Source organism: Oscarella lobularis, chromosome 3, assembly GCF_947507565.1.
Source record: "Oscarella lobularis chromosome 3, ooOscLobu1.1, whole genome shotgun sequence".
NCBI classification, from domain to species: Eukaryota; Metazoa; Porifera; class Homoscleromorpha; order Homosclerophorida; family Oscarellidae; genus Oscarella; species Oscarella lobularis.
Genome location: NC_089177.1, coordinates 3,804,816 through 3,832,342, shown reverse-complemented (window position 1 = coordinate 3,832,342; position 27,527 = coordinate 3,804,816). Strand labels below are relative to the sequence as shown.

General features: G+C 46.4%; 6 protein-coding genes and 1 long non-coding RNA gene across 8 annotated transcripts; 4 read left to right on the top strand and 3 right to left on the bottom strand.

The window, feature by feature from the left end:
* Positions 1 to 64: 64 nt before the first annotated feature.
* LOC136184606 (dynein heavy chain domain-containing protein 1-like) lies at positions 65 to 15,226 on the bottom strand. The gene is made up of 49 exons (XM_065971515.1): positions 15,051 to 15,226; positions 14,925 to 15,000; positions 14,764 to 14,877; positions 13,320 to 14,713; positions 13,093 to 13,267; positions 12,826 to 13,044; positions 12,598 to 12,768; positions 12,444 to 12,548; positions 12,093 to 12,392; positions 11,869 to 12,042; positions 11,511 to 11,813; positions 11,312 to 11,449; positions 11,163 to 11,258; positions 10,972 to 11,109; positions 10,711 to 10,921; positions 10,352 to 10,652; positions 10,191 to 10,303; positions 9,870 to 10,135; positions 9,545 to 9,817; positions 9,358 to 9,492; positions 9,160 to 9,300; positions 8,823 to 9,110; positions 8,541 to 8,768; positions 8,274 to 8,490; positions 7,619 to 8,223; positions 7,472 to 7,570; positions 6,080 to 7,411; positions 5,870 to 6,020; positions 5,545 to 5,813; positions 5,267 to 5,488; positions 4,531 to 5,214; positions 4,351 to 4,473; positions 3,479 to 4,297; positions 2,887 to 3,426; positions 2,736 to 2,834; positions 2,589 to 2,684; positions 2,398 to 2,533; positions 2,140 to 2,348; positions 1,960 to 2,082; positions 1,824 to 1,898; positions 1,595 to 1,765; positions 1,339 to 1,543; positions 1,160 to 1,259; positions 890 to 1,096; positions 746 to 842; positions 604 to 691; positions 514 to 548; positions 286 to 460; positions 65 to 237 (listed from the first exon to the last, which is right to left on the bottom strand). The coding sequence occupies exons 1-49, from the start codon at positions 15,224 to 15,226 to the stop codon at positions 65 to 67; spliced, it is 12,585 nt and encodes a 4,194-aa protein (XP_065827587.1).
* Positions 15,227 to 15,464: 238 nt separating this feature from the next.
* On the top strand, positions 15,465 to 17,715 carry LOC136184238 (uncharacterized). The gene is made up of 7 exons (XM_065971105.1): positions 15,465 to 15,646; positions 15,987 to 16,239; positions 16,293 to 16,497; positions 16,557 to 16,615; positions 16,669 to 16,782; positions 16,841 to 17,184; positions 17,236 to 17,715. Exons 1-7 carry the CDS (start codon positions 15,518 to 15,520, stop codon positions 17,656 to 17,658), a joined length of 1,527 nt encoding a protein of 508 aa, XP_065827177.1. The 5' UTR covers positions 15,465 to 15,517; the 3' UTR covers positions 17,659 to 17,715.
* Positions 17,716 to 18,635: 920 nt separating this feature from the next.
* On the top strand, positions 18,636 to 19,713 carry LOC136184605 (uncharacterized). The gene is made up of 4 exons (XM_065971514.1): positions 18,636 to 18,657; positions 18,719 to 18,832; positions 18,899 to 19,242; positions 19,288 to 19,713. Exons 1-4 carry the CDS (start codon positions 18,636 to 18,638, stop codon positions 19,711 to 19,713), a joined length of 906 nt encoding a protein of 301 aa, XP_065827586.1.
* A 24-nt stretch (positions 19,714 to 19,737) lies between these two features.
* LOC136184229 (G patch domain-containing protein 1-like) lies at positions 19,738 to 22,683 on the top strand. Its single transcript, XM_065971089.1, has 14 exons — positions 19,738 to 19,952; positions 19,997 to 20,082; positions 20,158 to 20,312; positions 20,383 to 20,471; positions 20,521 to 20,862; positions 20,918 to 20,979; positions 21,035 to 21,179; positions 21,235 to 21,321; positions 21,374 to 21,558; positions 21,611 to 21,738; positions 21,804 to 22,017; positions 22,074 to 22,376; positions 22,433 to 22,540; positions 22,603 to 22,683. The coding sequence occupies exons 1-14, from the start codon at positions 19,760 to 19,762 to the stop codon at positions 22,654 to 22,656; spliced, it is 2,151 nt and encodes a 716-aa protein (XP_065827161.1). The 5' UTR covers positions 19,738 to 19,759; the 3' UTR covers positions 22,657 to 22,683.
* On the bottom strand, positions 21,520 to 23,176 carry LOC136184267 (uncharacterized). The gene is made up of 2 exons (XR_010669326.1): positions 23,081 to 23,176; positions 21,520 to 23,028 (listed from the first exon to the last, which is right to left on the bottom strand). It is a non-coding gene; the product is annotated as an uncharacterized lncRNA (long non-coding RNA).
* LOC136184255 (endosome-associated-trafficking regulator 1-like) lies at positions 22,728 to 24,475 on the top strand. 2 transcript variants are annotated; one of them, XM_065971122.1, is made up of 7 exons: positions 22,728 to 22,982; positions 23,036 to 23,130; positions 23,188 to 23,367; positions 23,420 to 23,493; positions 23,544 to 23,655; positions 23,710 to 23,906; positions 23,961 to 24,475. In XM_065971122.1, exons 1-7 carry the CDS (start codon positions 22,766 to 22,768, stop codon positions 24,064 to 24,066), a joined length of 981 nt encoding a protein of 326 aa, XP_065827194.1. In that variant the 5' UTR covers positions 22,728 to 22,765; the 3' UTR covers positions 24,067 to 24,475. The 2 variants fall into 2 exon arrangements, with proteins under 2 accessions (XP_065827194.1, XP_065827193.1); XM_065971121.1 differs by having other exon boundaries at positions 23,033 to 23,130; positions 23,961 to 24,211.
* On the bottom strand, positions 24,061 to 27,448 carry LOC136184230 (terminal nucleotidyltransferase 4B-like). Its single transcript, XM_065971090.1, has 11 exons — positions 26,959 to 27,448; positions 26,778 to 26,901; positions 26,553 to 26,599; positions 26,306 to 26,426; positions 26,149 to 26,244; positions 25,841 to 25,984; positions 25,644 to 25,784; positions 25,511 to 25,583; positions 25,329 to 25,452; positions 24,903 to 25,272; positions 24,061 to 24,790 (listed from the first exon to the last, which is right to left on the bottom strand). The coding sequence occupies exons 1-11, from the start codon at positions 27,261 to 27,263 to the stop codon at positions 24,257 to 24,259; spliced, it is 2,079 nt and encodes a 692-aa protein (XP_065827162.1). The 5' UTR covers positions 27,264 to 27,448; the 3' UTR covers positions 24,061 to 24,256.
* Between the last annotated feature and the right edge of the window lie 79 nt (positions 27,449 to 27,527).

Genomic DNA, 27,527 nt, shown 5'->3' with positions numbered 1-27,527 from the left:
TCGTACGTAGCGCGAGACGCCGAGTCTAATTCCGGGCACTCCCTAGGGCTCAATGCAAATTAGATTATTTTTCTAAAGGAATTTTTGCAACGACTAGAAAACAGATTAGACCAAGCACCAAAAGCCCGGAAATTGCGAGAAAGACAATTGACCAATTGCCGCCTGTCGACTCCAGCACTACTCCCACCGCAGAAACCGCAAATATTCCTGGCAGCTGACCAAACGTATTTGCGAGGCCTTAATTAAATTAATTAAATTAATTTATTAAATAATTAATAATTTGACCTGTCAGAGTTCCTGCTAGTTCCGGCTTCATGGCGATAAAAAATGAAAAACTTCCACTGGCGTGAAAACCGTGGGCTAACAGAGCTAGAGTCGTCAAAAAGAGAGAGACGCTAAAAGACGGGCTGCCAAGTCCCAGGAACAGCAAAGGTCCGGCTCCTCCCAAACTAGAAACTGCCTAAATTATTATCAGTCGCAACCAATAGACTAAATACGAAGTAAAAACCTTACTTGCACTAATTTTCGAACACGTACAACGTTCATACCTTGTAGAAACGAACATTGAGAAAGTACGCACATACATATACATGCGAACAGTACCTGATCTAATAAGTCTATCCGCAAGTGTGGCAGATGATATCTGAGATGTGGTCACAGCTAGCCAAGGAAGAGTCGAAATAGGCCACACCTAATAATGCAGGTTTATCAATATGCATACATCTACTACGCACACGTGCAATACCGGCTTTTCAGGATACACGTCGTGAGTGTAGGTAGGAAGCCACGAGAAAAATACTGCAAGTAAAATACAATCGCACGTGTGATTCACACAGACAGCTCTATAAAATGAAATCAATTAGCGAAGAACTTTTTCTTGGTAACATACGCAACAGAAGAATTGAAAAAGGCTTTTAGACTCAATGACGCAGCGTTATTATTAGCCTCGATGCGACTATTTCTGTAGCTCGGTGCAGACATGAGACAGGTCTTTCCGGTCAATGCCCACAATAACCCAATTAATCCAGACACGTAAAACACCAAATCCCAATCGTAACGAACGAGAAAAGATCCCAAAAAGCCGCAAACTAACGTCCTAAATAAATAAAGGACTCGACTTGCAATGAAACCACGTCATTGTCATTGCACCAGCCCTCACCCTGTCATACTAGCAGCACATGGCAAACAGAAACTCAACGTTCGACTCGTCTCGCTTACACGAACGGCTATTAGAACGGCGAGAGCAGGATAAAACGTTCCTATGCAACAACGCCAAGTCACGTGCACGAACCCTTCTCTCCAGGAAAAATTCCTCTCTCCCTCGCACCTTAGTCTTACCTTGTGCGATTCCCGCAACGACGCGAACGACAATCACTCCAAAAACTCCAAACATTCGAGCTGTAATAGGCAGTAAAAACGTTGCTACAGACCAAATTAGACCGGAGTAGTAAAGCACGAGTTCGCCCCCGTAGCGGCTTGCCAGCCAGCCGCCCGGTATCTGAGTGCAGACGTAGCCCCAGTAGAATGAAGAGAGCACGATTCCCTAGCAGGGAAAACAACGTGGTGGATTTTTTGGATGAGCTGTGCGTCGTACGGACGTGCTCTTTTGCCAGGCGAATTCCTTTGCTATTGCTACGGATGTTACGGGCAGAGTGGCTCGAGTGACGTAGAGCAAGTTGAAGCCGATTACTAAGAATGACATCCAAGCTTTCCACTCTCTCGACGTCCAGTGTTCTTTCAGAGATGTTTCCATGTCTAAAGCACGCTACGCGATATTTTATAGATTGTCAATAGAGTAGTGTAGACAATCAGTCTTAAAATACCGCTTTTGCATAATTAAGTGCTTTTTCAAAGTCTCTCAGACAAACCGTAGTATTTGTTTCTGCTTCAAAACACTCCTGAAAGACAAAAGCAGTTGAATAAATCACACTAATTATTTTTTTTAAAAAATTCACTAACCGTAGCAGATGAGCTTATTTTCAGTACTTGATGATGCAAAGTCAGAGGCAAAAATGATTCAATACTGCCAAGTATCCACAAACGAAAGTGCTCGTGTACCAAAGATAAGTCACTTAGAATTTCCTTAGGAAACAAGAGGTATAACCCCAGAGTTTACTCCTATTGACTAACTTGACTGACCTTCAAAGCATTTACAACCGGATGCGGCCATTCCCCTTTCCAATACGTGGCATTAAGAATAATCCAATGACCATCGTCACGAGATCTCTTTAGTCGAGCAACGATGGAATCGACATTCATTTCATGCGTCAAAAAAAGAGCGTAAATTCCCGTGCACTCAGGAATCTCCTTGGCAGTGAAAACAAGCTGTTGAACGGTTTTGGTAGTATCTGAGTAAAAAATAACGTTAGCGGTGCAAATTCAGAGAAATTCACTTACAGATGTCTTCATGAATTATTAGAGCAGCACGAGTTGCCATCGTTATTTCAACGAGATCAGGCAGCGTGCTCTTGTTTTGTTCAATGAACGCCGGGCCGAAATAATCAGCAACAAATCGAACGCATGCCTCCGAAAACTAACACATGCACCCATATCAAAATTACAAACTGACCTAATAAGGTGTGACGTACCTTTTGCGGAGAAATCGCTTTCCACAAGATCAATTTATGAACGTCGTCAATTCTCAGGGACTTCAAGGGTTCGGGCGCGAGAAAAATCGGATCAAGCTAGAGAAAATAGAAATACAAGTGGTATTAGAACCTCTAACAATCGCGCACCCGAAAATATTCTTTCCACTGCTCTGCGTTGACGCAGAGATCGTCTCCCAAGCCCAGAATTTGTCCGTCCTTTTCCAGCTTTTTTACAACATTCCATTCCTAAAAGATCGTACTAAAGGTGAAAGCAAATAATCGTCCCTCTAAGTCGTGCCTTTTCTGAAAGCCAATCCGGTTTTCTCGACGCCGTTCTGCCATCCGCGGCCGCGCCGTCCCAAACGAACATTTCCAGCATCTCCTTTTTGACTTGCCTTTCTTTGAGCAGAAGAAGCAACGCCAGGACGACGGCGTGTCTTCGTAGAAGACTCCTTGTTACGCATTGAAAGACGCCCTTAGTCACTTTGGTCGCTACTTCTTGACTGTGCGTCTTGGGATCACTTCCCACGACTTTCAGCTTCACAATTTGACACATCGTCCGGCGAAAAATGCGCGTTATCCAATCGAAAGCGAGACGATAAAGAGGAACGACGAACTCGAGCGTTTCTATCGCGCGAACGAGACAGCTCATGAGTCGAGCTAATGGACGATGGTCGTTGACTTTTTCCACGAGTTCCTGCAACAGCTGGTCGGCTGCTTCGAGTTGCGATTGAACTAAAAGCTGCTTCTCCTTGCCCTCGCAAACTGCCGTCTCAACCACGCCGTAATTCGTCAGCAAATCGCCCTCTACGTGAGCCACAACATCCAAAGCATGTCTCTGTGAAAAAATAAGATGGTGAGTTTATTTTGAGCTCGATTTCTCTACTTGCCTTGCAGGCCCTCTGGTTATCCGAATGAATTGCTATATCCCGATAAACGGATCGTATGTGACCAACGTATTCAGGACAGTCAATTTGAGCCGACTGATACAGAAACCACTCCTGCAGGCCGTCACCAGAGAGACTCATATCCAAAACGCACACGTCCTCGAGACGAAAATCAAAAGAGGAGAGCCGAGATTTCGTTAAACTCGTAGCGAAGCAGACGTCCGCTCCCCCGAGACTTCGTTTCAAGACGTGTTCAAAATCGACGAAATTTTCGAGTCGTTCAATATGAGTTAGAAGCACATTTCGTCCCGCTACCCTCGCTTCTAACAAGACATCCTTCACGTCTTTCTGATCGGCGCTAATAGCAACAAAAGCCGATTTCTCGTCCGTGAGCGTGGCCAGTCGCAATTCGGCTTGATCGTGAGGATCAATAATTAGCGGCCATCTCTTTGATCCATATCGGAGGCAATATTTCAACGCGGACGCCGTATTCGTCGAGAACGAATCGTGAGGAAGCAACGAAGACTTCCACGACTCCAATTCGGCACTGCGACTTAGATAGGGCGAAACCGTATGAAATGGCATCGTTATTTTCATGGCCGAGTGGCCCTTGGCGAAGTCGATCCACTGACGAAGCAGTGCGTTCTGAGAGTCCGCCGACAGGCATCCCAAATAGGTGACAAAAGCGGCGGCAATCGTCGCGTTACCTGGACACAACGTCAATTCTTGACGGCAACGCTTTTGATCGGCTGTCCAGTTGGTCTCCTCTTCGCGTAGAGTTGTCAAAACGTTTTCGGCTCTTTTCACTTCCGTGTGAATGCCCTGCATGCATGAGAAAATAAGAAGAGTACTCATCGCCGATTTAATGAACTAACGTCTATAGTTTCGTCTATCTCTGCTAAAGCTTTCGTCGACTTGGCATTCTTCTGCGCGGCGATCCGCCACTCTTTTCGCGCAGCCATCATCTCTTTTTGAATGTCAATCAAGCGATGTTGCATCTAAAAAGCATTTATCATCAATTGACTTCTCTATAGTTAGCCATTCGAGTATATAACCTGCTTGAGTCTTCCCTCTGCCTTCGCCAGTTTCTTCCTCTTCGGCTCGACGACTTTATGCACGGAAGCAAACGTCTCGACGGCCTTCACCCACATGGCAAGAGAAGCGGCTGCCCGACTAACCGACCCAATTCTCTCGTCGGCAAACGATCGCGACGACGTATAAGCGCCCAATCGGGCGAGCGTCCGCCCGGGCATCCTCTCCTTATCGAAAAACTGCAAATTCTCAAAAAAATCCTCAGTGTGAAAGAGCATCTTCGCCTCGTCCCACGACTCCGTTAAACCGAATAGAAGACAAACGGCGCAGGCGACTTCTCTCACGTCGACGGGCGGACGAACATACGTTTTCAACTCGTCAACGTCTCGTTTCGTAAGTGAATTCAAAGCGGAGAGGGCTGCCTCGTAGAGCGGCGTCACTTCGTCGTATTGGACTTGAGCTTCGCTTCTCAGTGCGTCGATTGCGAGTTTTTCGCGCGTCTGTATCTCCTCCTCGTCGCGATAGGCGCGTTGAAGCGTTTCGAGTCGTTCCTTCATCGTTTCCGTCTCGTTTTCCGTCTCGCGACACGCGTTCGCGCATTCGTCGCGATTCTTGTTCAAGTGAAAGAGCTCCGATTGATATCGCTCGACAATCAAATTCGTTTCGCCAATTTTGTGCACGGCCCCTTCGACAACACTCAATTCATCCTAAAGACAAAGTAGAATGATCGTATAGCCGGCTTTTCTACTATATATAGACCTCATATCGCTTTCTCAATTCGCCGCCAATACTAATAAACATTTCAATAAATTCCGTGTAAGTGTACGGTGTAAACATGTCGCGTTTCCATTCGCTTCTCGCACTATTGCACGCCTTTAGATGTATAAAGGCCATAAATTCGCTGATTGCTAGAGCCTGTCCGCCTCTGTCGTTCCACGGTATCTCATCTCCAGCCAAGCGCTGAAGGTAACCATAGGCAACCTATAGGAATATATATACAAACAAAATCTTTGTGAATATTATTATATCTTTTTTACTTCAGTTAGCGCTTCCTTTGGCCACGATTTGTGATAATCGATAGTCGAAACTAAGCCGAGTAGACCGGGATCTCTTCCTATCCATCTCGTGACGTCGTCAGGTGACGTCATACTGATGACAATGTGCGTCTTTTTCTTCACGTTCTGCCAGAATTTCTCCACTGTCACGCCGGCGTGATTCTTTCGCGTGCCGACGCTTCTCAACGACGAGCTCAATTTTGACGTCATTTGACGCATTTCGTCTGCACTGTACAAACCGCTCACTGCGCCTGAACACAATTACATTTATTAAAAGAGAAGCTAGCTAATTGGAGAAGATCTCTACCTCGTTTCATCAACATAAAGACGGCTTGAGGACAGTGCGCAAAACGTTTGGCCTTAACGAATAAAACGCATTCTTCGCCTTTCAAACCAGCCAAATGGCAAGCTTCTTTGAGAGAAGCAGTCAAAGCATCCGCTGGTTCAATCTCAATCAACTAAAAAGAAAAAAGAAGAAGAATCTTTACAGAACGCCGTCTTCTTTTGAAAAATTCACCTTTTTGCGCGCCGCCACGCAAGCCAATTTCACGACAGTCGCCTTTCCGCAGACGGCATTTCCTACAAGAATAGCGTGTCCCTGAGGCAGCATGAGAACCCGGCACAGCCTCGCGCAATGCTCGGCCGCCTCGCGAAACATGAGCACGTCGCCGCCGCCGCCGCCGCCGTTATCCGACGACAACGACAATTCCTCGGATTTCATTCGCCTCAAAACCTCGCCACCGCCTTCAATGAGCTGCGGAAGCGAGCATTCCCTATACCCAATGACAGTAGCACTGCTTGGAAGCAAATGTTGAGTGAAAACCAATTGCTGAAGATCCTGACCGATTCCTATTACTTCTCTCATGTCTAAGAACTTTCCGCCGCCGGTGGAATCACTTTTCGCACTTCGTGCCGCACTGGGTCGTCGTCTCGTCGTCGTCGTCGCCGCCGCCGTCGTCAACGACGATCCTCCGCACAACTGTTCGGTCAATACTTGCCTAAGCGATTGCTGTACTTTTGTCGAGTCGGACGACGACGTTAAATGATCGGAATAGCATCGCATGACTTCGTGACAGTAAAAACGAACGACCGTTTGCGTCATAGTTTCGGTTTTGCTACCACCGCCGCCGCCACCGCTGAATTTTCGTCCTTTTGACGACGCTCGCGGCTCGCCGCCGCCAAGACCGCGACGACGCGACAACGATTGATCGACTCCGTCGCGTCTCCGCAAGAGCCCGCCTAGCGTTTCGAGACTCTGATGAAGTCGCATGAGATGATGATAGGTGAAACGATGGTGCGGATTAGCCGGCGTCGGCACCAAAGCCGATCGAACAGAACGATAAAACCGAATCGACATTTCGACGAGAGCATCGGCAAACTGAACAGGATTCGAAATATCGTCGAGAGAGCCAACCCATCGACTAGTGCTCGGAGTCAAGAGACTTCTAAGCGTATCATCGCTATGACGAGGTATAGACAAGACGGTGAAATGACGAAGAAGTCGTTCGCTCAAAGGATTTCGATTCGTCGTCGTTGAGAGACAGGCGCCGACAAATTGAATTCCAGTGAGACTTTCCGGTACGAGACTGTGAACGTCGACGACGCTTCGATGAGAGACGGCCTGGCGAAGGACTTCGAAGGGCGTCGCGTCGGACGCCGAGACGGCGTTCAAATCGTCGACGAAAATGACGTGGTCGCAACGGGACGTATTGCCGCCGGAACCGGCGATTGAAACTTGTTGGCGTTTTTGTATTGAGTGGAGTTTTTCGGTCAGACGTACTCGCAACTGTTGGCCTGTTATGGCTGGAAAGAAAGTGGCGTGCGAATGAGAATGACGCGCTGAAGCAAGCTAAAAGAGAAAGAGAGAAAAAATTACATGTGACAAGCGTTTTAATAATTAAATGCTTACTTCAATAAGAGATGTCTTTCCCACTCCAGCGGGTCCGCTGAGCAGAACGTCGAAGCCGGATGTGACGAGTAGATCACACAGAGTCACATATCGAGTCACCTATGTTAATTAAACAATGAACGAGAAATACATCTTTGCTTATTTTACCTTGGGTATCGACAAGATGGACGATTTCGTCGTGGATCGATCTGGCCACGCGACAAATTGACAGTCGCCTTCGGACGAAACGTCAATCCAATAATCAAACACCGTTCCTTCGTCGGGTATCGTAACCGGTATGGGACAGAGCGAGAGTTGCTCGCGAGCGAACGCGTCAAAAGAGGCGAAATCGTTTTCGTCGAGACAACTGCCAAATGCCCATATATAGGCGAGTCCGAATAGCGAGGAAAGAAGTCGAACGATGTGATCGTTAGTCAATTGGAAACGCGAACCACGCAACTGATGTTGATTCTTCTCCAAGAGCGATGCCAAAAAGTTAGACAGTGCCGTGACGTGTTGAAGGGCGCCGCCGCTTCCGCCAGACGATCGCGAATCGAGAAATTTCAACGTTGGTTCAATGATGTGCTCGCATTGAGACGAGAGAAGTCGTACGAGATGCGCGTCCCACTTGGAATAGCACGAATCGATCCATGATTGGTGAACGGCTCGCCAGCCGACCGTGTCTGAGCCGAAATAGACGAGAGCGGCGTGACTCAAACAGGCGGGCGAGTACGGGCTGACGTCAACCTCCTCCATCAATACGTGAACGGAGTCTAAGAAAATGAAATTTATAATATGAATTCGTTGTGTGTGTGGTTTGTGCCTGCTATGGCGAGTCGTTCTCCACTCGACAAACAGAGGGATTGGCGTTTAGAAAAAGCCGGAATCAGTGTTTCCGCTAGATCGCTTGGCAAATGACCGTCGAGAATGATCCATCGATTCGTCTGCACGCTGCTACCCGAACGGAGTAGGCGACGAAGAAGCCGAGCGAGGAGACCGTCTCTCCATTGATTGGACTCGACCAGTAACCCACCAAACAACTAAATCAATAAAAAAATAACATTCCTCTTAATGCTGTTTGATAACCCACTTCTGAAGAACTTAGAGACGACGGAAAAATAGTCGATACTTCCACGCGATTTACTTCCGCCGTCGGCAGAGTCTCGCTTTTTCCGATCATCGCCGATTGGCTGTAGTCGGCGTAGAAGCGATTCAGCATCTGATGTAAAATCGTATAGCAGGCCGTCTTGCCGCTACCGGCCGCGCCGCACAACATTGTCACGCCGTTGTTTTCAAGACTGCGGTAAAGTTGGGAAACCTCAAGAAAGAAAAAGTGTACTCATATTATGACTGTGATTTCAACTCTATATACCTTCGCTACGGCCGCATCGGTTGGAGTCAATTTGCTTCGGTTATACTGCTCTCGAATTTCGTCAAAAAGTCGTCTGTCTGATATCTCTTTCTCCAAATTCTCGCACGAGCCAAATGCCTCAAAGGCAATACTCTTGAGAGCGGCTTTGTCGTCTGACGCGACGATCGGATCCGTGTAAAGAATAGAAGCTCTCTGCAGAACTTCCATGTCGGTACGACTTGTTTCAGCGTCGCGAAGCCGGCGAGCAGTCGACGCAATAAGCTTGGCGTGTCGAAGGGGAGAAGAAGCCTAAAAAGGATAAAAGTTGCCTTACGTCAGCTATGGAATCTATTAGTACCGTTAAATTCGAAATTTGCGAAAGAAACTGCGAAAGTTGACTTGACAAGGTAAAAGCGTTCTCAAAGCCAGCAAGCCAGAGGTAGACATTACAAACTTGCCGAAGAGACGGAGACGACGGCGTGACAATACGTAGGGACGCCTGAAAAAAAAAGAAAAAGCTCTTTAGAAGAATCTAGTATTCAGAAACTCGTCTTACATGCAGATAGTCCGGCATTTTCGTAACGGGTTGCGAGGTTGCCAAGAAGAAGGCACAGTCGGGCAAACAAGGTATCAACTTCGACTGAAAGACGATCGATCTCGAATCGGGGCACTCCATGTCATCAGAAAACGACTATACGAATATTATTATTATAGTATAATTTAAACCCTTGCATATGTAGCACCTCTTTCTCGCTTTGCTTGTCCAATGACGATAGAGACGCGCATCGACGCATCTCCCGCGAAATTTCATGAGCGCCGGCGAACGTGGATTGCATGGCTCGCGTCAGCTGTAATATACACTGCGATAAGAGATGAAGGAGCGCGTTGGAAAGCGCGTGACAATCGACGAAGGCAAGCCACGATCCGCATCGACAGGCGCCGGAGAAATATCTCAACAGGAGCGACGGATTGACGAATGACGAACACAGAACGGTGACCGAGTGTCGACCAAAAGCCTTAGGAAATAAATTTTCATCAAGCCATCTATACGTAGATACTTTCCCTCACCTCTCCAATGTGTTGTATAAGAACACTTTTACCGGTTCCTTTGCTGGCGTGCAGAGAGCCGCAGCGATACGACGCGATCGCTTGAGCGAGACCGTGCAGATGACGATCGGTGAGGGGGGTGACAAGAATCGTTTCCAGGGGTCCGATGTATTCGTATCCGTAGTCGAAGACGTCGTCGGCGAGACGAATTTTATACGATCCGTCGCCAATGTCGAGGAAATGACGAAAGCATTGCGATGACCATTGGAGAGTCGACGATAGCAGACCTTGCGAGAAAGCGATGTTTCTTTAATTAAAATTCTCAAGAAGAGGTCAAATTGCCTTCTGCGATGTCTCGATGTTGCAACGACTGCAAGACGAGATTTTCATAGACGACGTTTTTGTGGTCGCGAAGACAGCGGTAGAGAGCGTTGCTTAGGTTATGGTAGTAGGTCCTACAACAAAAATCATTTCACTGGGATTTAAAAAATTTATCAATTCACCTCAGTTTTTTTAATTTTATTGACTGAATACCCCCTTCAACGAGCCTCGTGAAATGAATGGCTGCCGCTCTTAAGAGGCATTGACTCGGAAACGCTTCAACCCACTCCGAAATTGCTTCTTTTTTCAAGCTCTTCGGATAGCTAGCGAGGCATTGGCGCAGTAGGAACGCGAGCGTCTGACGACTGACGCGTCCCAGTTCACGCAAGCACAAGTGAGGTTCCTTGTCTGTAGTCACGACTTCACGCAAGGACACGACTTCTCCGCCATCACCTATTATGTCAACGATCTCAAGAAGTTGACCTATAGACAATGGGAAACACTTTTTCTTAGGAATACTTGTTCTAATTGATTCGTTTACCTTGGCCGGTTACTGCATCGGCTGCTGATCTTTCTCGCACGGTGACGGATCGAATGTTGGGATAAACGAGAGAAACGAAAGGAACGATTAGCTTGGGATTGTGATTCGTCGCCGAAAGTTGAATGATCGAGTCCTTGGAGATGAAGTAGAGACGAGGAAACTGCTCGCAGAGCAGCTCGATATGATCATCAACATGAGCAAGAAGGGACTCCTAAATAGAGCGATATAGAGATCGTCTCTCGTGCGCACGCTGTTTGTAACCTCTTCAGCAAGACAAGCGGCTAGAGACTGATAAAGCCGAGGAAATGACGTAGCGCTAGCGCCACCGCCAAATTTCGTCGAAATTTGATCAATTACTGACAGCACTTTGGGATTCTCGACAAAGTGACGAACAATTTTCTAACGATCAGAAATCGTTTTCAGAACTCGAACTGTACAGGCATTGTCCTCACCTGAAATCTATTGTCAATCTCGGCGAATTTTCGATGCAAGTGCGACAAGGGTTTTCGGACGACGACTTTCTCTATCAGCGATCTCAGATAGAGCCACTGTAAATGAAGAAAACGTAAGGAACACGCTTTCTATAGTACATCTCACAAACCTTGTTCTGAGTGTTCTCCCAAAGATCCAACAGACTTTCGAGATCCTCCAACATCGTAAGCCAAGTCTGCGCGAGCCCTTTGAGCTCCACCGAAGCAGCAGGAGACGACAAAATCAACTGCAAACCGATAACATCATCCTAAGAGAAAAAACAATTCCATTCCTATATAAACGCGTCAACACTGTGCTATTGCTTCTACCTCCAAATTGCTATTCATCTCATCGACGTCAATCAACAAATAAGCATCGGATAGAGGCAATCGCTTTTCCTCGTCGAAAACGCCGACGTGTTTCGCCAGACGAAATTCCCTGTGTTCCCAAGCGGCCGTCACCTGACGCAACGATAACTGCAAAGCGTGAAGCGTAGCAGCCTCGAGACAGATGGTATCAATAAGAGACGAATTCTTCAGGAGATTACACTGAAGCAATTCTCCAACGGTGACACTGTCCTGCTCCTCGGCGCCGAGCCCAAGTCCAACGCAGAGCGCAATCCAATGACTCGACTACGACGCAAAACATTATTAATTAATTAATTTTATAGTGGATTCCTGATTTTACTTTTAGGTGTGATACTGAGATTTTTTCTAGTGGGTTTAGCAGTTCGCGTATCTCTTTCAGCGTCTGATGCCAGTCTGCGAAGACTTCGTTATTCGACGGCACTTTCGTCGAGAGATCGACGAGCACGGGACCGAGCCACTCGCTCACTCGAGTCATCACATGATGCATATTAATCTGAACGAGAAAAATGACATTTTTTCCATCAATTTGATATGATGACTTGCCTTGCTGAAGGGCGTCAATTTCCACTGCTTAAGACTACGTTTCATTTCCTCGTAGCATTTCCATAGAAAATGCTGATTGTGATAAGATAGCACAAGACTGTTGACTTTGTCTTGATTCCACGGATTTCCCGTTAGAATGACAAGCGATTGACTGACGCTATCGCTTTCATTTTTAACCTCGAAACACTCGTTGCCTAACTCGAGCAGCTGTTCCATGAGAGGATCGATCAATTCAGTAGGCGTGCGAAAGTAGGGGCCGTCGAGTTTAGCACGCAAATCGTCACACCTTTCATCCAATTCCTAAATTTTAAATATAGAAAGGATAATAGGTGCTAATCGCTCTTTTCTCACTTTTAATTTGGTCAACAGCGTCTCTGAATTTACAGGCGTCTGTTCGGACACGTAATCGGTGCCCTTTTGCAGGGCAAAGAGAAACTTCTCCCAAGCTTCAACAACCTAAAAAAAATTTAAAAATCGTCCCGAAAAGCGGCGTTTTTATCTCTACTTCTTCAGTGCTTGGATTTTCTAGTAGTTCGTACTGCTCTATTATGGTGCACTGGTCTATAATTTTTTCTAGGTTCGCTTGCAATTCAGGCCTTTGCTCGTTCGCTATCTGCACTTGACGGGCGTACTCGATGAAATCGCCAATTACTGAGCATTCAACAACTTGAATAACCTTGAACAAGAAAGAGAACTTAGAGAAAAGAAATCTAAAAAATTTCGAATGTTTTACCGCCGAAATTTCCTTTAGATTCGCCTTTAACGTGGATTTGGAGTCAAACCACCGTTGAATAATGGAGTCGTTAAAATCGTTTACAATAGCAATCAATTTCTGTTGCACCGATCCGCAAATAGGCTGACAATCAGCCTGAAGTAGCCCATTTTGAGCGTAAACAAACGCAGGAAGCGAACGCAAGTTTCTCTGCCACGAATTCAGCTTATCAAAGAACGTCTAAACGCGACCGAATTCAAGAAAAAAAACAACGAACTGACAACGAACCTCTAGCTTGCCCTTTGGCTGTTCCACGTAAAGCGTCAAAAGCTCCGGACTGTACGACTTGACAAAAGAATGAAGCTCGGCAAGCCACGGATAAGTTCTTCCAAATTCCAAGACATCGTCAAGATCGGCATCAGCCGCCTCTCTCAGTCGATCGAGACCCTTTCTAACAACACCACTACAAAAAGAGTTTACAAGCATTTTCCCTCCTCAACAATCGACGCACTTACTCGCCAAGAACATTTTCTCCTAGAGAGCTATACAGCGGCTGCACGTGCCCAATAACGTGACGTCCTTTCACGATCATTTTCCCGGCGTCGCTTCGAAGAACACCGGGATATTCAGTATCCACAACGCCGGTGTCGGCGGAAACGTCGACAGCACTACCACACAAATTGGTGACGTCATAAGAATCGGAAATTTGACTAGCACAAGTGACGAACGCTGTGATTGGCATGGAAACGAGTTGAAGAACATTTTCGCGACGCGGATAGGAGACGATATCGTCGGCGTGCGAAAAGACGAGCTGGACTTCGACGAGCGGAGTCGAACCGATGCGTTTCAAATAAACGAAAAGATGCGATTGTAATAGTTCAATAAGCCGAGTCTCGATCAGACGACGAACGTACTGGCTAAACAAGCCAAGTCGCAGTAAGCAGCCACCGGCTCGTTTCAAACTCAGCGCCAATTCGGCTTTGCGTTCTTTCTCGACGGATATCGGAAGACTCGTGCTGAGTGGGGGATTTCGTTGAATCAGTTCCAATTCGTCGACGTGCTTGTAGACGCGATTTCCCGTCGCGATTAGGACGTCTCGAGTGAAAGCGAAGAAACGCGAGAGCACGTCGCGAACGTCGGTCGACCACGTGTCGATTAATTCGTCGAATTCTGTCGTGCTGAAGCAGTAGGATTGAGATGACGATGACGTCGACAAAACGTCGGGGATTTCTAAATTGACGAGGACGTCTCTGACGGCCAATACGGCACTTCCGTAAGGCGGATATCCGCAGATGAGATTCGTTTTGATTTGAGTGTAGAGTCGTTGAAATTTCGAATATTTCACGTTCGCTTTCCATTGAGCGAACGCTTTGATGAGAGGATAGAGTCGAAAGAAGGCGTACTTCTTCAAAATGTCAAACAGCAACGAATGGTGATACCATTCGGCGAGCGTCAAATTGTCTTCGATTCCATGCGACGTCACAAAGAGAACCCCCAATTTCGATATGACGTAATAGGTGTTACGAATCTGACGTTTATCAACGACAATGAGGTCGTACGGATGACTGGCTTGAACGAGATATGCCATTTCGAATTCGGACTCCAGTTTGTTTTGAATAAGATTCTCGACCAGTTCGCGACCTGTTACCTTAGCAACGCGCTTTGTAAGAGCTTTTTTGCCCTGCACCACGGGATCATCCTTTTGAATGATGACATCTGCTGAGGGAATTGGTGGAAGATGTTGCGGTATGGACGGGGGTACGTGAAAATTGACAAAGTGAGAAAACGCTGGTTTTTGACTTGACCAGAGTCGCGCTTCAATTACGACGTCGCGTAAAACGTGCGGAAGTGCAACGGCGACGTCGCTGATTTGAAGAGGCAGGCAACATTCTTCACATTGAGAAATAATCTAAATCAAAAATTTTAAAAAATGCGTATTTTCGACAGGTTAGGTCTTACCTCGGGAAAAACCGATTTTAGACTTTGTTCGAGAGGAACTCGAATAAACGTGTCTGATCCAATTCCCGATTTTTGGCTCAATAAAAACCAAACGCGTTTCACTCTCTCTACGATCTAAAAAAGACTCTCTAGAGCAGTGACGTGGTGAGCAATTTTATTACGTCATTGTCGCGTTTGTCCAGCGTTTGCCAGGGGCCCCCTTTTAACACGCCCAGCAAATTCTCCCAATCTTTTCGACTAGGACTAAAATATCACGCGAGAGCTAACGCTAGTCGTTCGTTCTGTACCTGCTGCCTTCTTTGAGGACGGCATCGAAGCTGTGTAGTAAGTTTCCAATGGCAACGCGTGCTCTCGTCGTTGATCGAGTAGCTGGATTCCTTATTTTCGGTAGAGAAGACGTTGCATTTGCGTGCTGCTTGCGGAAGACCACGGCATGACTCCGATCCCCGGCGGCGTTCGACATATTCGAATCACCGTAGATAGCGTATACGGGACCTGATCGTTGCCTAAACAACTAGCTCACACGGAAGACGACCGCACGCTCAGATTGGCTTGCGGAAACGTCATTCGTATTTCAGTCGGATCATCTAAGCAGCTAAAAATGCTCCATAACTTTAGTAGCTAAATAAGTGTGCATTCGCATGTGTATCATCCTGGCAGCACCGTCGTATTGCGCTTGCGCCTACAGTATTATTAAAAGAGCATACCAGTGAACCGCAGCCTTCTCAAGTTGTCATCGATATACTTTTTTGCAATGAGCGCAGTAGCTCTGAAGTTCTCTCTCGTAGCCCTGACGTTGTTTCTTCTTCTTCCTGTCATCCTGCCAAGCCTTTTCGTCTTTCTTATATACGACTCGTCAGCAGCATTCGATTGGAGTGACCTCGTGCGCTATAAATATACCGTATTTACTCTAAAATTACTGAGACCGCCCTCTAATAGAAGCCGCAGTTATTAGACGCCGCGTCCTCCATTAGCTTAGTTAATTAATTAAACTGTAAAGAGGAAAGCATTGAGTTGAAAAAATAAACGCCGCCCTCTATTAGGCGCCTCGATCGTCTCTAAGCCATTTCCGGTTTCTCCTAGCTACCGGCCGTTAGTCTTTACTAGCATCAGTATAATATGGAGCAGAGCGGGTCCGCCACTCAGCTTCCGTGTTTCTATGTGTACTTTTTCGATCAGGCGGCGTAATCCGCGAAAGTCAGTTTGTTTTATCTTGTCTCTAGGGTAGTTCAAGCTGCGATGTAACGATTTCTGTCAACGTCTCTTCGTTGCTTGCTGCAGTGACATTGCCTCCTAATATCAGCATTCCACCGAGATTTGTTAGTTATCCGGTGCTTAGACTCGACGCTTTGACGGCAAGAAAAGCAATAAGTTTACTTGAAGCCAAAACGTGGCCACCTCAGAACTTGAACGTTTCTGCTGTTCGGATATTTTCTCTTCTGGAGCTCTTGTCACTACCACCGCAGTCGAACAAACGTACATAGAAAATCCTCGAGTCGACCGATGATCGGTTCTTATTGCGTGTGTAGGAGAAAACCACAACTTGACCTGCAATAAAGACTTGACTATGGACGAGAAGAGACATTGTTGTTATCTTTCCTGCTCTAATTGGCAGTGGCTAACGAGCAGCCAAGAAAGTGCCGATACCTTTCTCTTTGTTGTCAATTTGATTATCGGTCTAATCGCATTTCCATCCACTTCTCTTTTTGTTCTTGGTCTAGTTCGGAAAAAAGAGTAAGACGAAATAATTTTTGCGTGCCTTCATTTAATTAATATCAGTGTTTTGTGACTAGAAGGACGTTTCCATTAGTTGCAATAGCTTGGTACCTGATGTTGGCTGTTGCATTTCCAGGCAAGTGATATCCGTACTTTATGTGTGACTCTCGCTAATGCTTGACTTTCAAGTATTCGCGGAAGCAATCGGAAGACTTATTGGAAAAAAGGCCACTGTATGCTGTGGAAAAGAAGACACGTTTGACGTATTTTTGTCAAGTGGTTGCATGTACAGGTTGGTGTACGGTAAGTTGGCCCGGATTTTGCAACCATCATGCGCCTACGTCTTTGGCTCTCTTTACAGCATTCATTCATCGATTCATGTACGCGGCAGCTAATGAATGGCTAGCCATCGGATTCCTCAATCTCTGGACAATTCTCGCTCTCCTCAAAGGCGACTCATTTTCTCGCAATTCAAACCGTATTCATCTGATTCAGTTTATATCTGTCTGGGGCATAGCCTTTGTGGTGACTCTAATACCATATACACTAAAGGGACCGGATACGTACACAAGCAGTCTGCTGACATATCCACTCGTTGCTGGAGACGCAAAACTAGACTATTACTCTTTCTTTCTCTTAATTCAAGTGACTCATGCATTGACATCCGTGACTTTACTTCACCTCATTTATACATTGAAGAAACGAGTGCGCTACAGATCACTGCTTACCTGTATATATTTTATTTGTTGTTTTCAGGGTGCTGTACGGAAGTCTATTGCTCATCAAAAAAGTGTTCAAGAATTAGAGCACGTTCAACGTCGATTTCTTGTCATGATGGTTTTCACGTTTGCCACTGCACTGTTTCTCATCATCAACTCTATTCACAGAATATTCTTTGTCTACAAGAACAATACCAGGAAAGTAGTGACTGACTATTTCTATTGCATCTTCTTATATCCAGAAAAGAACTGCCCACGCGCTCTTCCCCTTCAAGAGTTCACATTCATTCGCCTTATACTTGATCGGCTGAACGTCTTAGTTGCATTGATCGGAATATTGGTATTTTTTAGTGTTGACAAAAACTTCAGATCCATGTGGAGAAAGGCAATTCACAGGGCAATTAGTAGAAGACACAAGATTGTCGAACTGAGTCAAGTGGCGGCGGCAACTGAACAATGACACGACAGAATTTTAGCCGTTTAGTCCACCGCATGATGATAGTACAGTACACTAGCTGTCAGGTGACACTTCCGTTAGCTAAAATAAAAGAAGTGTGCATCTCATCATCCTGTATAGTGTCGTATTGCGCTTGCGCTTACTTATTCAGAACCCTCTTTCAGCCGGTGGCAGGCATCTACTTTCTCGCATCTATTATCTATCTCGCAATGGGCGCAGTGGCTCTGAAGCTCTCCCTCGTGGTTCTGACGTTGTTTCTTCTGCTTGCAGTCATTCTGCCAAGCATTTTCTTTCTTATTTACGACTCGTCAGCAACACTTGATTGGAGTGGCCTCGTACATAGAGATAAGCCGTTTCGCGTATCAGGCGTTAAAGTCTTTAATACATCAGCTAGGCTCGTCGCTTAGCTTCCGCGTCTCTGTGTTCTTTCTCAATCAGTTTTGTTTTATCTAGAATACTTCAAGCTGTGACTTTACGGTTCCTCTCAATGTATCTTCGTTGCTTGCTACAGTGACGTTGCCTCCTAATGTAAGCATTCCATGGAATGGCAGTCATCAGCTTCGACTTGGCGCTTTGACGGCAAGAAAAGCAATGAGGCTAGTTGAAGCGAAAACGTGGCCACCTCAGAATATTTCTTTTCCTCGGCTTTCGGAACTTCTAGGCTTCCTGTCAAACAAAAGTACACTGAACACTAACTACAGTTTGACCTGCAATAAAGACTTGACCGTGGACGAGACCAGACAATGCTGTTATCTTTCCTGCCTTAATTGGCAGTAGCTAACGAACAGCCAAGAAAGTGTCGATACCTTTCTCTTTGTCGTCAATTTGATTTTCGGTCTAATTGCATTTCCATCCACTTCTGTTTTCGTTCTCGGCCTAATTCGAAAAAAAGAGTACGAAAAATCGATTCTTGCGTGTCTTGGTATTCGAGTGTTGTGACCAGGAGGACGTTTCCATTAGTTGCAATAGCTTGGTACCTCATGTTCGCTGATACATTTCCAGGTAAGTTTCTCTCCACTATGTCTATAACTCTGGCTAACGATTTTGCGTTCAATTAATGAAGTGTTCACGGAAACAATCGGCAGACTCGTTGGAAAAAAAGCCACTATATGCTGTGGCAAAGAAGACGTGTTCGAAGTATTTTCTTCAAGTGGTTGCACGTACAGGTTGGTGCACGGTAAGTAGAAATTGACACGGGCCGTTTCCGCTTACCTCTTGCACGGGCTGTCTCTTTTATACGCAGGATTCATTTATCGATTCATGTACGCGGCAGCTAGTGGATGGTTATCCATGGGATTCTTAAATCTCTGGATAATTCTCGTTCTCCTCAAAGGCGACTCATTTTCTCGCAATTCAAACCGTATTCATCTGATTCAGTTTATATGCGTTTGGAGCATAATCTTTACAATGACTCTAATACCGTATACACTAAAGGGACCGGATACGTACACAAGCAGTCTGCTGACATATCCACTCGTTTCTGGAGACGCTAAGCTAGACTACTACTTCTATTTTCTTCCAACTCAAGTGGCCTACATATTGGTATCGGTCACCTTACCTCATCTCATTTATACATTGAAAAAACGAGTACGTTTATAGATTAATTATCATAGATCTTATTTTTCTTTGTAGGGTGTTAGACGTAAGTCTCTCACTCGTCAGAAAAGTGTTCGAGAACTCCAGTACGTTCAACGTCGATTTCTTGTCATGATGGTCTTCACGTTTGTCATTGTAACGTTTCTCATCATCAATTTTATTCACAGAACGTTCGTCGTCTACAAGTACGACATCGGGAAAGCGATGGTCGACTATTTCAATTGCGTCTTTCTGTATCCGGAGAAGAATTGCCCGCGCGCTCTTCCCTTTCAACAGTTGATATTCGTTCGGCTTCTGATCGAACGGCTGAATCTACTAATTGCAATGATTGGAATATTGGTATTTTTTAGTGCCGACAAAAACTTCAGATCCATGTGGAGAAAGGCAATTCGCGTGGCAATTAGTAGAAGAGAAAAAACCGTTCTGGCCGAATCAAGTGGCACTACTAGTAGTGCCAAGTGAACCATGGATTTTTAGTATCTGCTGTAGTAGATATCCCGGATAAAACATGGCCCTGAGCTTCGTGACTATCGGAACGGCGAAAGACGTTCCCGAGAACGAAGAAGAGGACATCGCACGACGCAGAAAAGCCGAATTCGATAACCAAGTCGTCAAAGACAAGCAAGGTCGACGCCGATTTCACGGCGCATTTACGGGAGGCTTTTCGGCCGGATTTTTCAACACGGTCGGCACGCAAGAAGGTACAAAGTCGAGTCTAGCTACCCCAATCATACTTACGATGCAGGATGGACTCCGACGGCCTTCGTTTCGTCGCGAGCGAGCAAATTCGGCTCTCGACAGCAGCGACCCGAAGATTTCATGGACGACGAGGTCCCGACACTAGCTCGAAATGCCCCGGAGAAAATGAACTAATTAACTATCTTTAATCCACTCGCACTCGCGCAGGATTTCGACGAATTCGGTATCGCGCCGCGAAACGTCGTTACGACGGAACCATTCGCCGGCGAAAAGGATGTCGTCGAATTGGAGAGAAAGAGACGAAATCCAACAGCGGAACAAAATCTACTCGCTCCCCTCGAAACACTTATAAGACCAACGAGGTAAAAAATACACGTGGACTATTTAATTAAATTAATTAATCTAATTAAAATATATGATGAATCATTCTAGAATGACTATTGGCATGACGCTTTTAAATAAAATGGGTTGGAAAGAGGGGCAGGGTATTGGGCCGAGAGTGGCGCGACCAGAAGCTGGAAGTAGGCGTACCATACGTTTTCTTTGTGGTTCAATTGGTCTTGCTTTTAGTGAAGACTTACGGCTGTGCTCCCCTTTCTGGAGAGGAATCCGATGCGAATTTATTTGCTCCTCGTGACGTCGATATTGTTCAATTTGTCGCCAAAGACGACGTGAAGGGAATCGGGTATCAGGGACTTGATCCGTCTGCTGCCCTGCATCAGCACAAGACGCAAGAAACGAAAACGTTTATGGGCATAGCAGGAAAGGGTTTCGGAACCGGAGCTCTTGAGGATGAAGACGAAGAGGATGTCTACGTTACTGATCATCTTTCGAATTACAGCAAGACAATTGACGTCGCTGGTGCAGAGAGTGGCTACAGTTGGACAGGAGCTGGAATTGGTGGCGTCATCGGTAAATTAGAATATCAATTTGTGATAATTTTTTTCAAAACGTTTTCTTTCCACAGATGACACTGTGACTGTCAATAACATGTTTCGGCAGGTGCCAAAGGGCGCTGCTAAGAAAAAGGTATAGAGCAGAGAATTAGTGGACTATACGCCATAGAAAAATTTCTTCCACTTAGGTTTTCCCTCCGCCTCTTCTTCCAAATGGTTACAAGCCAAAACGGCCGTTTTCCAGTGCTACTGCTACTACTACTACTACAGAGCCAGGCAGGCCATTGAATGCTCGGCAAAGGGCCCAGATGTTGGGTGAAAAGCCCGTAGGACGTATGAGAAAGGAAGGGCGTATGAATAGGGAGGAAATCTAAGAATTGGCTTATAGATTCTGATTCCGTATTTGGGCTTCTTTCTGATGAGGATAAGGCGCGCTTGCTTGCGGCAAAGGAGTCCTTGAGTCAGAAGTCAATTGGTATATCAGTTCCTTATGGATTAATATAACAATTTCAATGATTTATTTCTAGTTGAGACTCAGGAGATGAGAACCGAATGGCAGCGAAAACAGGAAGAGAAAGAGAAGGAGCAGTACAGAAGAGTGGCTCAAAATTTCAAGCCACTTGCAAACGTATTCCAATCTCGTTTCACGCCTTCCAGCGAGGGAAAGCTCAAATCAGACGAAGAACCAGAAGTGAAAATTTCCCAAGAAGAGGTAATACCTACTCCCCTAGAATCCCAAAATTTCTAAGAGAGAAAAATCTTAGAGTGACACAAAGGCTGCCACAGCTGCAGCCAAAATGAAAATGTTTGGAGTGATGACAAGACAGGTTATAGACTGGCATCCGGATCGGCTTCTTTGTAGACGATTTAACGTGCCAGATCCATATCCAAGGTATTTTTAAATATAATTAATGTACTCTTACCCTTTGAGATATTTTCCTTTTTTTCTTATTGAAGATCCACTATCGTTGGTGTACCCAAGTTGCACAAGTCGACGTCCACTTTAGGCAACTTCGTTGATGTGAATCGATTAGTTGGGACGGCTTCGGGGGATGTTATGAAGAAGGGTGGTGATGAGAAGAAGTCAAAGGAGGCTGCCGTGGTAGTGGAGAGCAAACTTGAGTTCCAACGGGTCTTGGAAACGAAGCCAGAGCCTAAGGAAGAAACAAAGGTTAGTGTGGGACTAGATCATTCGTTTAATTAAAATTATATATATATGGGTTTCAGGGAGAAGGGGGTGAGAATGTGGATGATGGCAGTTTTGAAACTCAAAGACCTTCGATGGACATTTTCAAAGCGGTATTTGGCGAATCTGATGAAGAGGAAGAAGACGAGGCAGAGGAAGAAGAGAAAGATGAGGAAAAGGCAACAGAGGTAGATGAAGTGTCAGTAGTAAAAGATAGCCAAGGACACAGAGAAGAAGAACAGACTTCAATGAAGCAAGTAGAAAAGACTCTCGTTGAGACAGAGGAGAAAACAGTATCGAAAGTCAATTCAAGTGAAGACACGAAGAATGATGATGATGATATGGCAAGTGGTTGAAGGATTAGACAAAAATTATTATAATTATGACGTTTTTCTTTTAGGAGACTTCCTTTGGTCCTGCACCCCCTCCAGTCAGTATCATCGTTTTTCCCAATGCTGATGATTCAGACAGTTCCGTTGACGAGAAAAAGCAAAAGCATCGGCACAAGGTAATTGTTCAGCTTCAGAAAAAAAAGAGGATTCCAAGTGCCAATTGGGGCTTTTTTCGCAGGATAAAAAGAAGCGTAAGAAGCGTAAACATAAACATTCTAAGAGAGGACCGTAGCTAAATAAAAATCGAAAGCGTACCTTCCACTTCTTCTTTGCACGTGTGCTCTCGGAGTCGAAACGCGCGCGCGCTAGCTGGCTTAGAGTCCGACTCCTCCGACTCGTCCATGGAGGAGGAAGAAGAGAAGATTCGAAAGGAGGCGAATCCCTTCTCTTTCAAGGCATTCGTCAAAAAATCTGCTGCTCCTCCGGAAGTCCGCCACTCGGATTCCGAAGACGACATGCTTTTCTCGAAAATGCCTCCAAATGCAAGCCGAAAAGCGTCGTTGGCTCAATCCGGACCCAATTCCGCGGACTCTCCGTTTCCCGAAGTGGCAGCAGACGGTAAATTTCGCGAGGAAACGCTTTGAGCTCGACGTGTGATCGTACCCTAGAAGAAAACGACGAAACGTTGACGATCAAAGGAAAGAAGAAGCCCAAACCGAATCCGTTCTCCTTCACGAACTTCGTCAAACGCGAAACGAAGCCCAAGGTACGCCAAAGAGAGACGGAGAGCAGGGGGGAGCACAATCACCTACGGGATATTTAGAAACTTTTTGATTCCGACAGCGATGATGACGTAGACGACGTCGTAGTGCCGCCGCCACCAGTGTCCGCTCCTCCAAAGCGTTCTGTTAGTAAAACTGTAGATATTTTCGACGACGAGTTTGAGAGCGAAGGGGAAAACGACGATCCTCCCATCATCAATTACAAATTGGAATTAGAAAAGGTGTCGTTTTCACAAAACCGAGCGGCTCATTTTCTTGATCTTGTTCTCCTAGATCAAGCTAGAAAATAGCCAGTTGAAAGACGAACTTAAATCTGTGACGGATAAGCTGAAAAAGGAGACACAGAAGTAGAAAATAATTGGCCTTGGCCACACGATTAACTTCTTTGTTTGTGAAGGTCGGCAACGTTGAAAAAGAAAATGGAAACCTTGAAAAAGAAGGAAAAGGAAGAAACGGCCGCCCTGGAAAACATGGTCCACATGGTGGAAAAGAATTTGAAAATTAGCACAGTACAAATTATACATTTGATGTATCTTATCTCACACGAAAAGATTTTCTGTTAGGAAAGAGCCGTAAAGGCTGAAACAAAGGCAGCCCAGCTTCAACAGGAGCTCCACGCAAGCCAGGCAACGCTTTCTGACGCTGGCCGAAAGCATTTTACTGCGCACTATCAAGCACAATTCGTTCTCGTAGAAGACCAGTCGCATGCCGCAGCTGAGAAAATGATAAATGCTGCAATGAAAGCCCAGAAGTCTCTTGAGTAAGTACGAGAAAAAGTAGAAATAGGTTCTAAACGTTTCTCACTGTGTTGCAGGGATCTCAAAGCGAACGTTGACGATCTGAAGCTCGCTTCGGCGTTGATGCAGTCTGTTGCGCGGACCGCTCACGTTGCCCAAGCCCCCATGGGGTCAGAATCATAAGGTACATTTCTATTTTTCTTGCAAAATTCAATTATTGCTCGTGAGATAAAATCAAAGATTAACTAAACGATGAAAAGAAGGTAAACTCTCTCAAGTGGTTTGTGATAAAGAAAAAGTAGAATAGCTCATCAGAACACAATGACACACAACCGGAGTCCTTTACTTCTCTGGGGGCCCCAGCCTCACGCTTTTAGCTCTTCTTCGTCTGCGTAGCCGACGGCCCATGATGGTGATGATGATGATGATGAGTATGGCTTTTCCTCGATTTTTTTCGAGACGGCCTCCCATTACTGCTTGCGTTACTGCTACTGCTATTACTTCGACTTCGCATTCCCCCACTGGAAGGACTCAGCACGGCTGTTGCCGAGCCGCTTGCCCCTTTTTTCCCGGCCCCTCCATCGTCCCATCGTCTTGCAGCTAAGCTTCCCTTACTGCCCTTTCTCCCTTTTAATTTAATTTTCAACTGCGGCGGCTTCGCTTCTTCCACGATACGCGCCACGGTCATGTGAACCAATTTCGTCTCCCGGTTGACTGAGCCAGTCGACGTACGGCCGTCCGAGTCCGTGCTCTCGTCCGTTTTGCACGGCGACGCAAGACCGCTTGATGCCGAAACGAATTCGGCCTCACTGCTGTCACCCTGACTACCTCCCGACGCAACTGCCTCAGATTGAGGCTGGGGCTGCGGCGGTGGAGTGACCGCCGTCGCGTCGCCAATACCTGTCATCTAACGCACAAAGAGTAATTTCAATTCGCCCCATGCAATAATATGTATTTGAAAAGCATCATGCACAAGAAAAAAAAACGACACAAGCGCCTCAGGACCAACATGATCTCACCTCATTTTCCTCCTTGGTGGCTTTTCCTTTGAACGCGGCGGAAGTGCTGGCGGCCGCGGCATAACTGAGTCCACGCGACTGGTCTGACCAAAGCGGCGGGTCCGACGGAGGAGGCGGAGTTTTGAACAATTCCCGATCAGATAACTCGCCCCCATTCTGTCCGTCAGCAGAGACTCCCCCTATAATATCCGGCGATGATTGTGGGTCGCGTTCGGGCGAGGGGACGATCGCCTCAAGAGCAGCAACACGTTCTCGTTGTTCGTCGTCTTGAAGAGAAGGCGGCGACGATCCTCTCAGAGTCCACTTTCGCATGACCCATTCGCGATATTTGATGACATCCTGTGGCACGCGAATGATGCGACTTAGAGTTCTATTGTTAAGAGAAATAATAGCCAACTTCCGACAGCCAAGCAGACGCCCTCTTACGATGTTTCCCCGCGAAATCGAGGCGGTTCGGGATTGAGCACCGCTTGCACTAATACAATATAAGCGTAATCGAACGCTTGCTTGACCTGAAGAGCTCCATAGGAGCTGCGTCCTACGTCCTTTTCTATTCATAATTAGAGAATAAATAAATAAAAAAATGAGAAGGCGCGGTGGATTCCTACTTTCATCAAAAGGGTCTTGAATGCATAATAGCGATGGCATGAAACCGTCGCCCATTTGTTCGTAGAATTTATTCTATGAGAACGTGCTTCGATCCTTTTCTCTTCCTCCCCCGTGCGATTAGGGCCCTCTCACCTTATCGAAATAGCGTCCTCCTTTGAGCACGCTTATTCCCACGTTGCTGTAGTTGAAATTTCTTCCGTATAACTCGAAGAATTCGATGAGCAAGACGCCGAGATTAGCGTCTTTTCCTGTAGAACCGGATCTCGGATGAAGCTAAAAAGTGCAAAACGTCTACTAAAGAGACGAGCGCGAACGAGCGCGAGACGAACCTGCAAAAAACTGATTGCCATCAGGATCAGACTGTACGAACTAATTCCGCCCGTAAAGACTTCGTTCAAATTGCGAAGCAGCAAGAACTGCTTCAAGACGACAACCAGTGTCTGCAGCACGGGATCGTAGCGTCGCATAAAGTCCTAATTAGAAAAAGAGCCGGTGTGGGTTGCCCTTTCTTTCAAAAGCCAAAAGGACAGACTAAACTAAACGGCCTGCACTAGACACCGCTCAAAACAAATTCTCCATCTGTCACAACATTGGGATCCCCCCTCCTTGTCTCGATCTCGCCCTCCCTTTCCCTTACCTCGATCAACGCCGCGCTGGTCACACCAGTATCCGCATTAAAACTTATATCGACTTTGACCAGCGTTTCTCGATCAGTCAATTTTACAATAGGAACCTGCATAGGAGGGGATAATGCAAAAAGGAAGGAAGAGGGGAGGGGGAGTGAAGCGACCGACCTTAGCCTTATCCAATACTTTAATCGACTCCACTTCGGCAATGCCATTATCGACGAGAAGACGTTCAAGCGTCTTCAGAGGCAGAACTTGCCATTCGCCGAAGACGACGATGTCGATGTCGCTATGGGAAGGGAGAGAGAAAGCTAGCGACGCTACTATGGACTACATAGCCAGCGAGAAAGCACGGGGGGACCATTTTCAAGGAAATTTTGTATATAAATAGCACGAAAAATGACATTAAACGTACCTAGTCGGCAAATAGAGCATCGTCTTGAAACTACCAAAACACGACACCTAGAGAGAGAGAGAGACATTGCCCTTTTTCCTTCCCAAAAAAAGTATAATAGAGAGACAAGGATTTCTCCCTCCTCTCCCCCGAGGGGTTTGTTCAACTCGAACAATGGTTTTCTCTCTCCCCCAATTCCTTCTCTTTCTACCATATTGAGCGAATTAGGGGTCCGCCGTTTCTCACCTGCGCGGATGGCCACTGACTAACGATCGCCGTCTCGATTCGCGCGACGACGTCCATTCGCATGTTATGCTCGGCGCGACGGGGACGTATGTACTCGTTGAAGTCCAAGATTTCTTCGTGGAGTCTACGCGCGAATGAATGAATATGTTTTCCCGCGCGTTACTTCGCTTTGGGTACTCACCCGATCACGCCGTCCGGGTAGGGACGTTGCTTTCGCCACGGCGCCGTCGAGCGAACGAGATCGGAGGGTCGGGGGCGGCGATGGGGGTGGCGAGACGGTGGGGGTGGCGAGATTGGGCTGTTGCGACGTGTTCTTGTTCTTTTGTCGAGTGGTAGATAGTCGGGTGCTCTCGGACGAAGGTCTTCGTGTTGGCGCGAGAGCGAGCGCTGCGTTTGGGGCCCGATTGTCGTTTCGAGCGTTCGAGACCACATTTCGAGGGCGGGACCTTCTTCTTCCGGTTGTGACCAGCCCGTGCGCGTCTCCATGCTTTGGCGATTCCGAGCCACGACTAGAAAGGCACGTCGACGGAATGGGTTCCCGTTTTTTCGATTTCTTCTCTTATTAGGCGAGCATGGGGAAAGAATCCGGGGAGGGAGTGCTCTTTGTCAAAGACCCGTACTTCTTCAAGCACGTGCTCATTTCCAGCCAATGAGACAAGAGCGGGCACGTCAGTACCTCGCTACAATACTTCAACTCTCGGCTTTTTATTCCAGAGCTAGAGCAGCTGTAGAAAGTATTTGAAAATTCCA

Excerpts from the sequence above, each read along its gene's own strand:
- LOC136184606 (XM_065971515.1), bottom strand. The coding sequence starts at position 15,226 with ATGTCGAACGCCGCCGGGGATCGGAGTCATGCCGTGGTCTTCCGCAAG. Across the intron at positions 11,450-11,510 it reads AGATGAATAGCAATTTGGAG|GATGATGTTATCGGTTTGCA; the intron begins GTAGAAGCAATA and ends TTTTTCTCTTAG. Across the intron at positions 10,304-10,351 it reads ATAAAATTAAAAAAACTGAG|GACCTACTACCATAACCTAA; the intron begins GTGAATTGATAA and ends TTTTTGTTGTAG.
- LOC136184238 (XM_065971105.1), top strand. The coding sequence starts at position 15,518 with ATGAGCGCAGTAGCTCTGAAGTTCTCTCTCGTAGCCCTGACGTTGTTT. Across the intron at positions 16,498-16,556 it reads GGTCTAGTTCGGAAAAAAGA|AAGGACGTTTCCATTAGTTG; the intron begins GTAAGACGAAAT and ends TTTTGTGACTAG. Across the intron at positions 16,616-16,668 it reads GTTGGCTGTTGCATTTCCAG|TATTCGCGGAAGCAATCGGA; the intron begins GCAAGTGATATC and ends TTGACTTTCAAG.
- LOC136184605 (XM_065971514.1), top strand. The coding sequence starts at position 18,636 with ATGTTCGCTGATACATTTCCAG. Across the intron at positions 18,658-18,718 it reads GTTCGCTGATACATTTCCAG|TGTTCACGGAAACAATCGGC; the intron begins GTAAGTTTCTCT and ends CAATTAATGAAG. Across the intron at positions 19,243-19,287 it reads TTTATACATTGAAAAAACGA|GGTGTTAGACGTAAGTCTCT; the intron begins GTACGTTTATAG and ends TTTTCTTTGTAG.
- LOC136184229 (XM_065971089.1), top strand. The coding sequence starts at position 19,760 with ATGGCCCTGAGCTTCGTGACTATCGGAACGGCGAAAGACGTTCCCGAG. Across the intron at positions 19,953-19,996 it reads CACGGTCGGCACGCAAGAAG|GATGGACTCCGACGGCCTTC; the intron begins GTACAAAGTCGA and ends CTTACGATGCAG. Across the intron at positions 20,313-20,382 it reads ACACTTATAAGACCAACGAG|AATGACTATTGGCATGACGC; the intron begins GTAAAAAATACA and ends GAATCATTCTAG.
- LOC136184255 (XM_065971121.1), top strand. The coding sequence starts at position 22,766 with ATGGAGGAGGAAGAAGAGAAGATTCGAAAGGAGGCGAATCCCTTCTCT. Across the intron at positions 22,983-23,032 it reads TCCCGAAGTGGCAGCAGACG|AAGAAAACGACGAAACGTTG; the intron begins GTAAATTTCGCG and ends ATCGTACCCTAG. Across the intron at positions 23,368-23,419 it reads ACAAATTGGAATTAGAAAAG|ATCAAGCTAGAAAATAGCCA; the intron begins GTGTCGTTTTCA and ends TTGTTCTCCTAG.
- LOC136184230 (XM_065971090.1), bottom strand. The coding sequence starts at position 27,263 with ATGGAGACGCGCACGGGCTGGTCACAACCGGAAGAAGAAGGTCCCGCC. Across the intron at positions 26,245-26,305 it reads AAGTATTGGATAAGGCTAAG|GTTCCTATTGTAAAATTGAC; the intron begins GTCGGTCGCTTC and ends CCTCCTATGCAG. Across the intron at positions 25,785-25,840 it reads TGGCAATCAGTTTTTTGCAG|CTTCATCCGAGATCCGGTTC; the intron begins GTTCGTCTCGCG and ends TGCACTTTTTAG.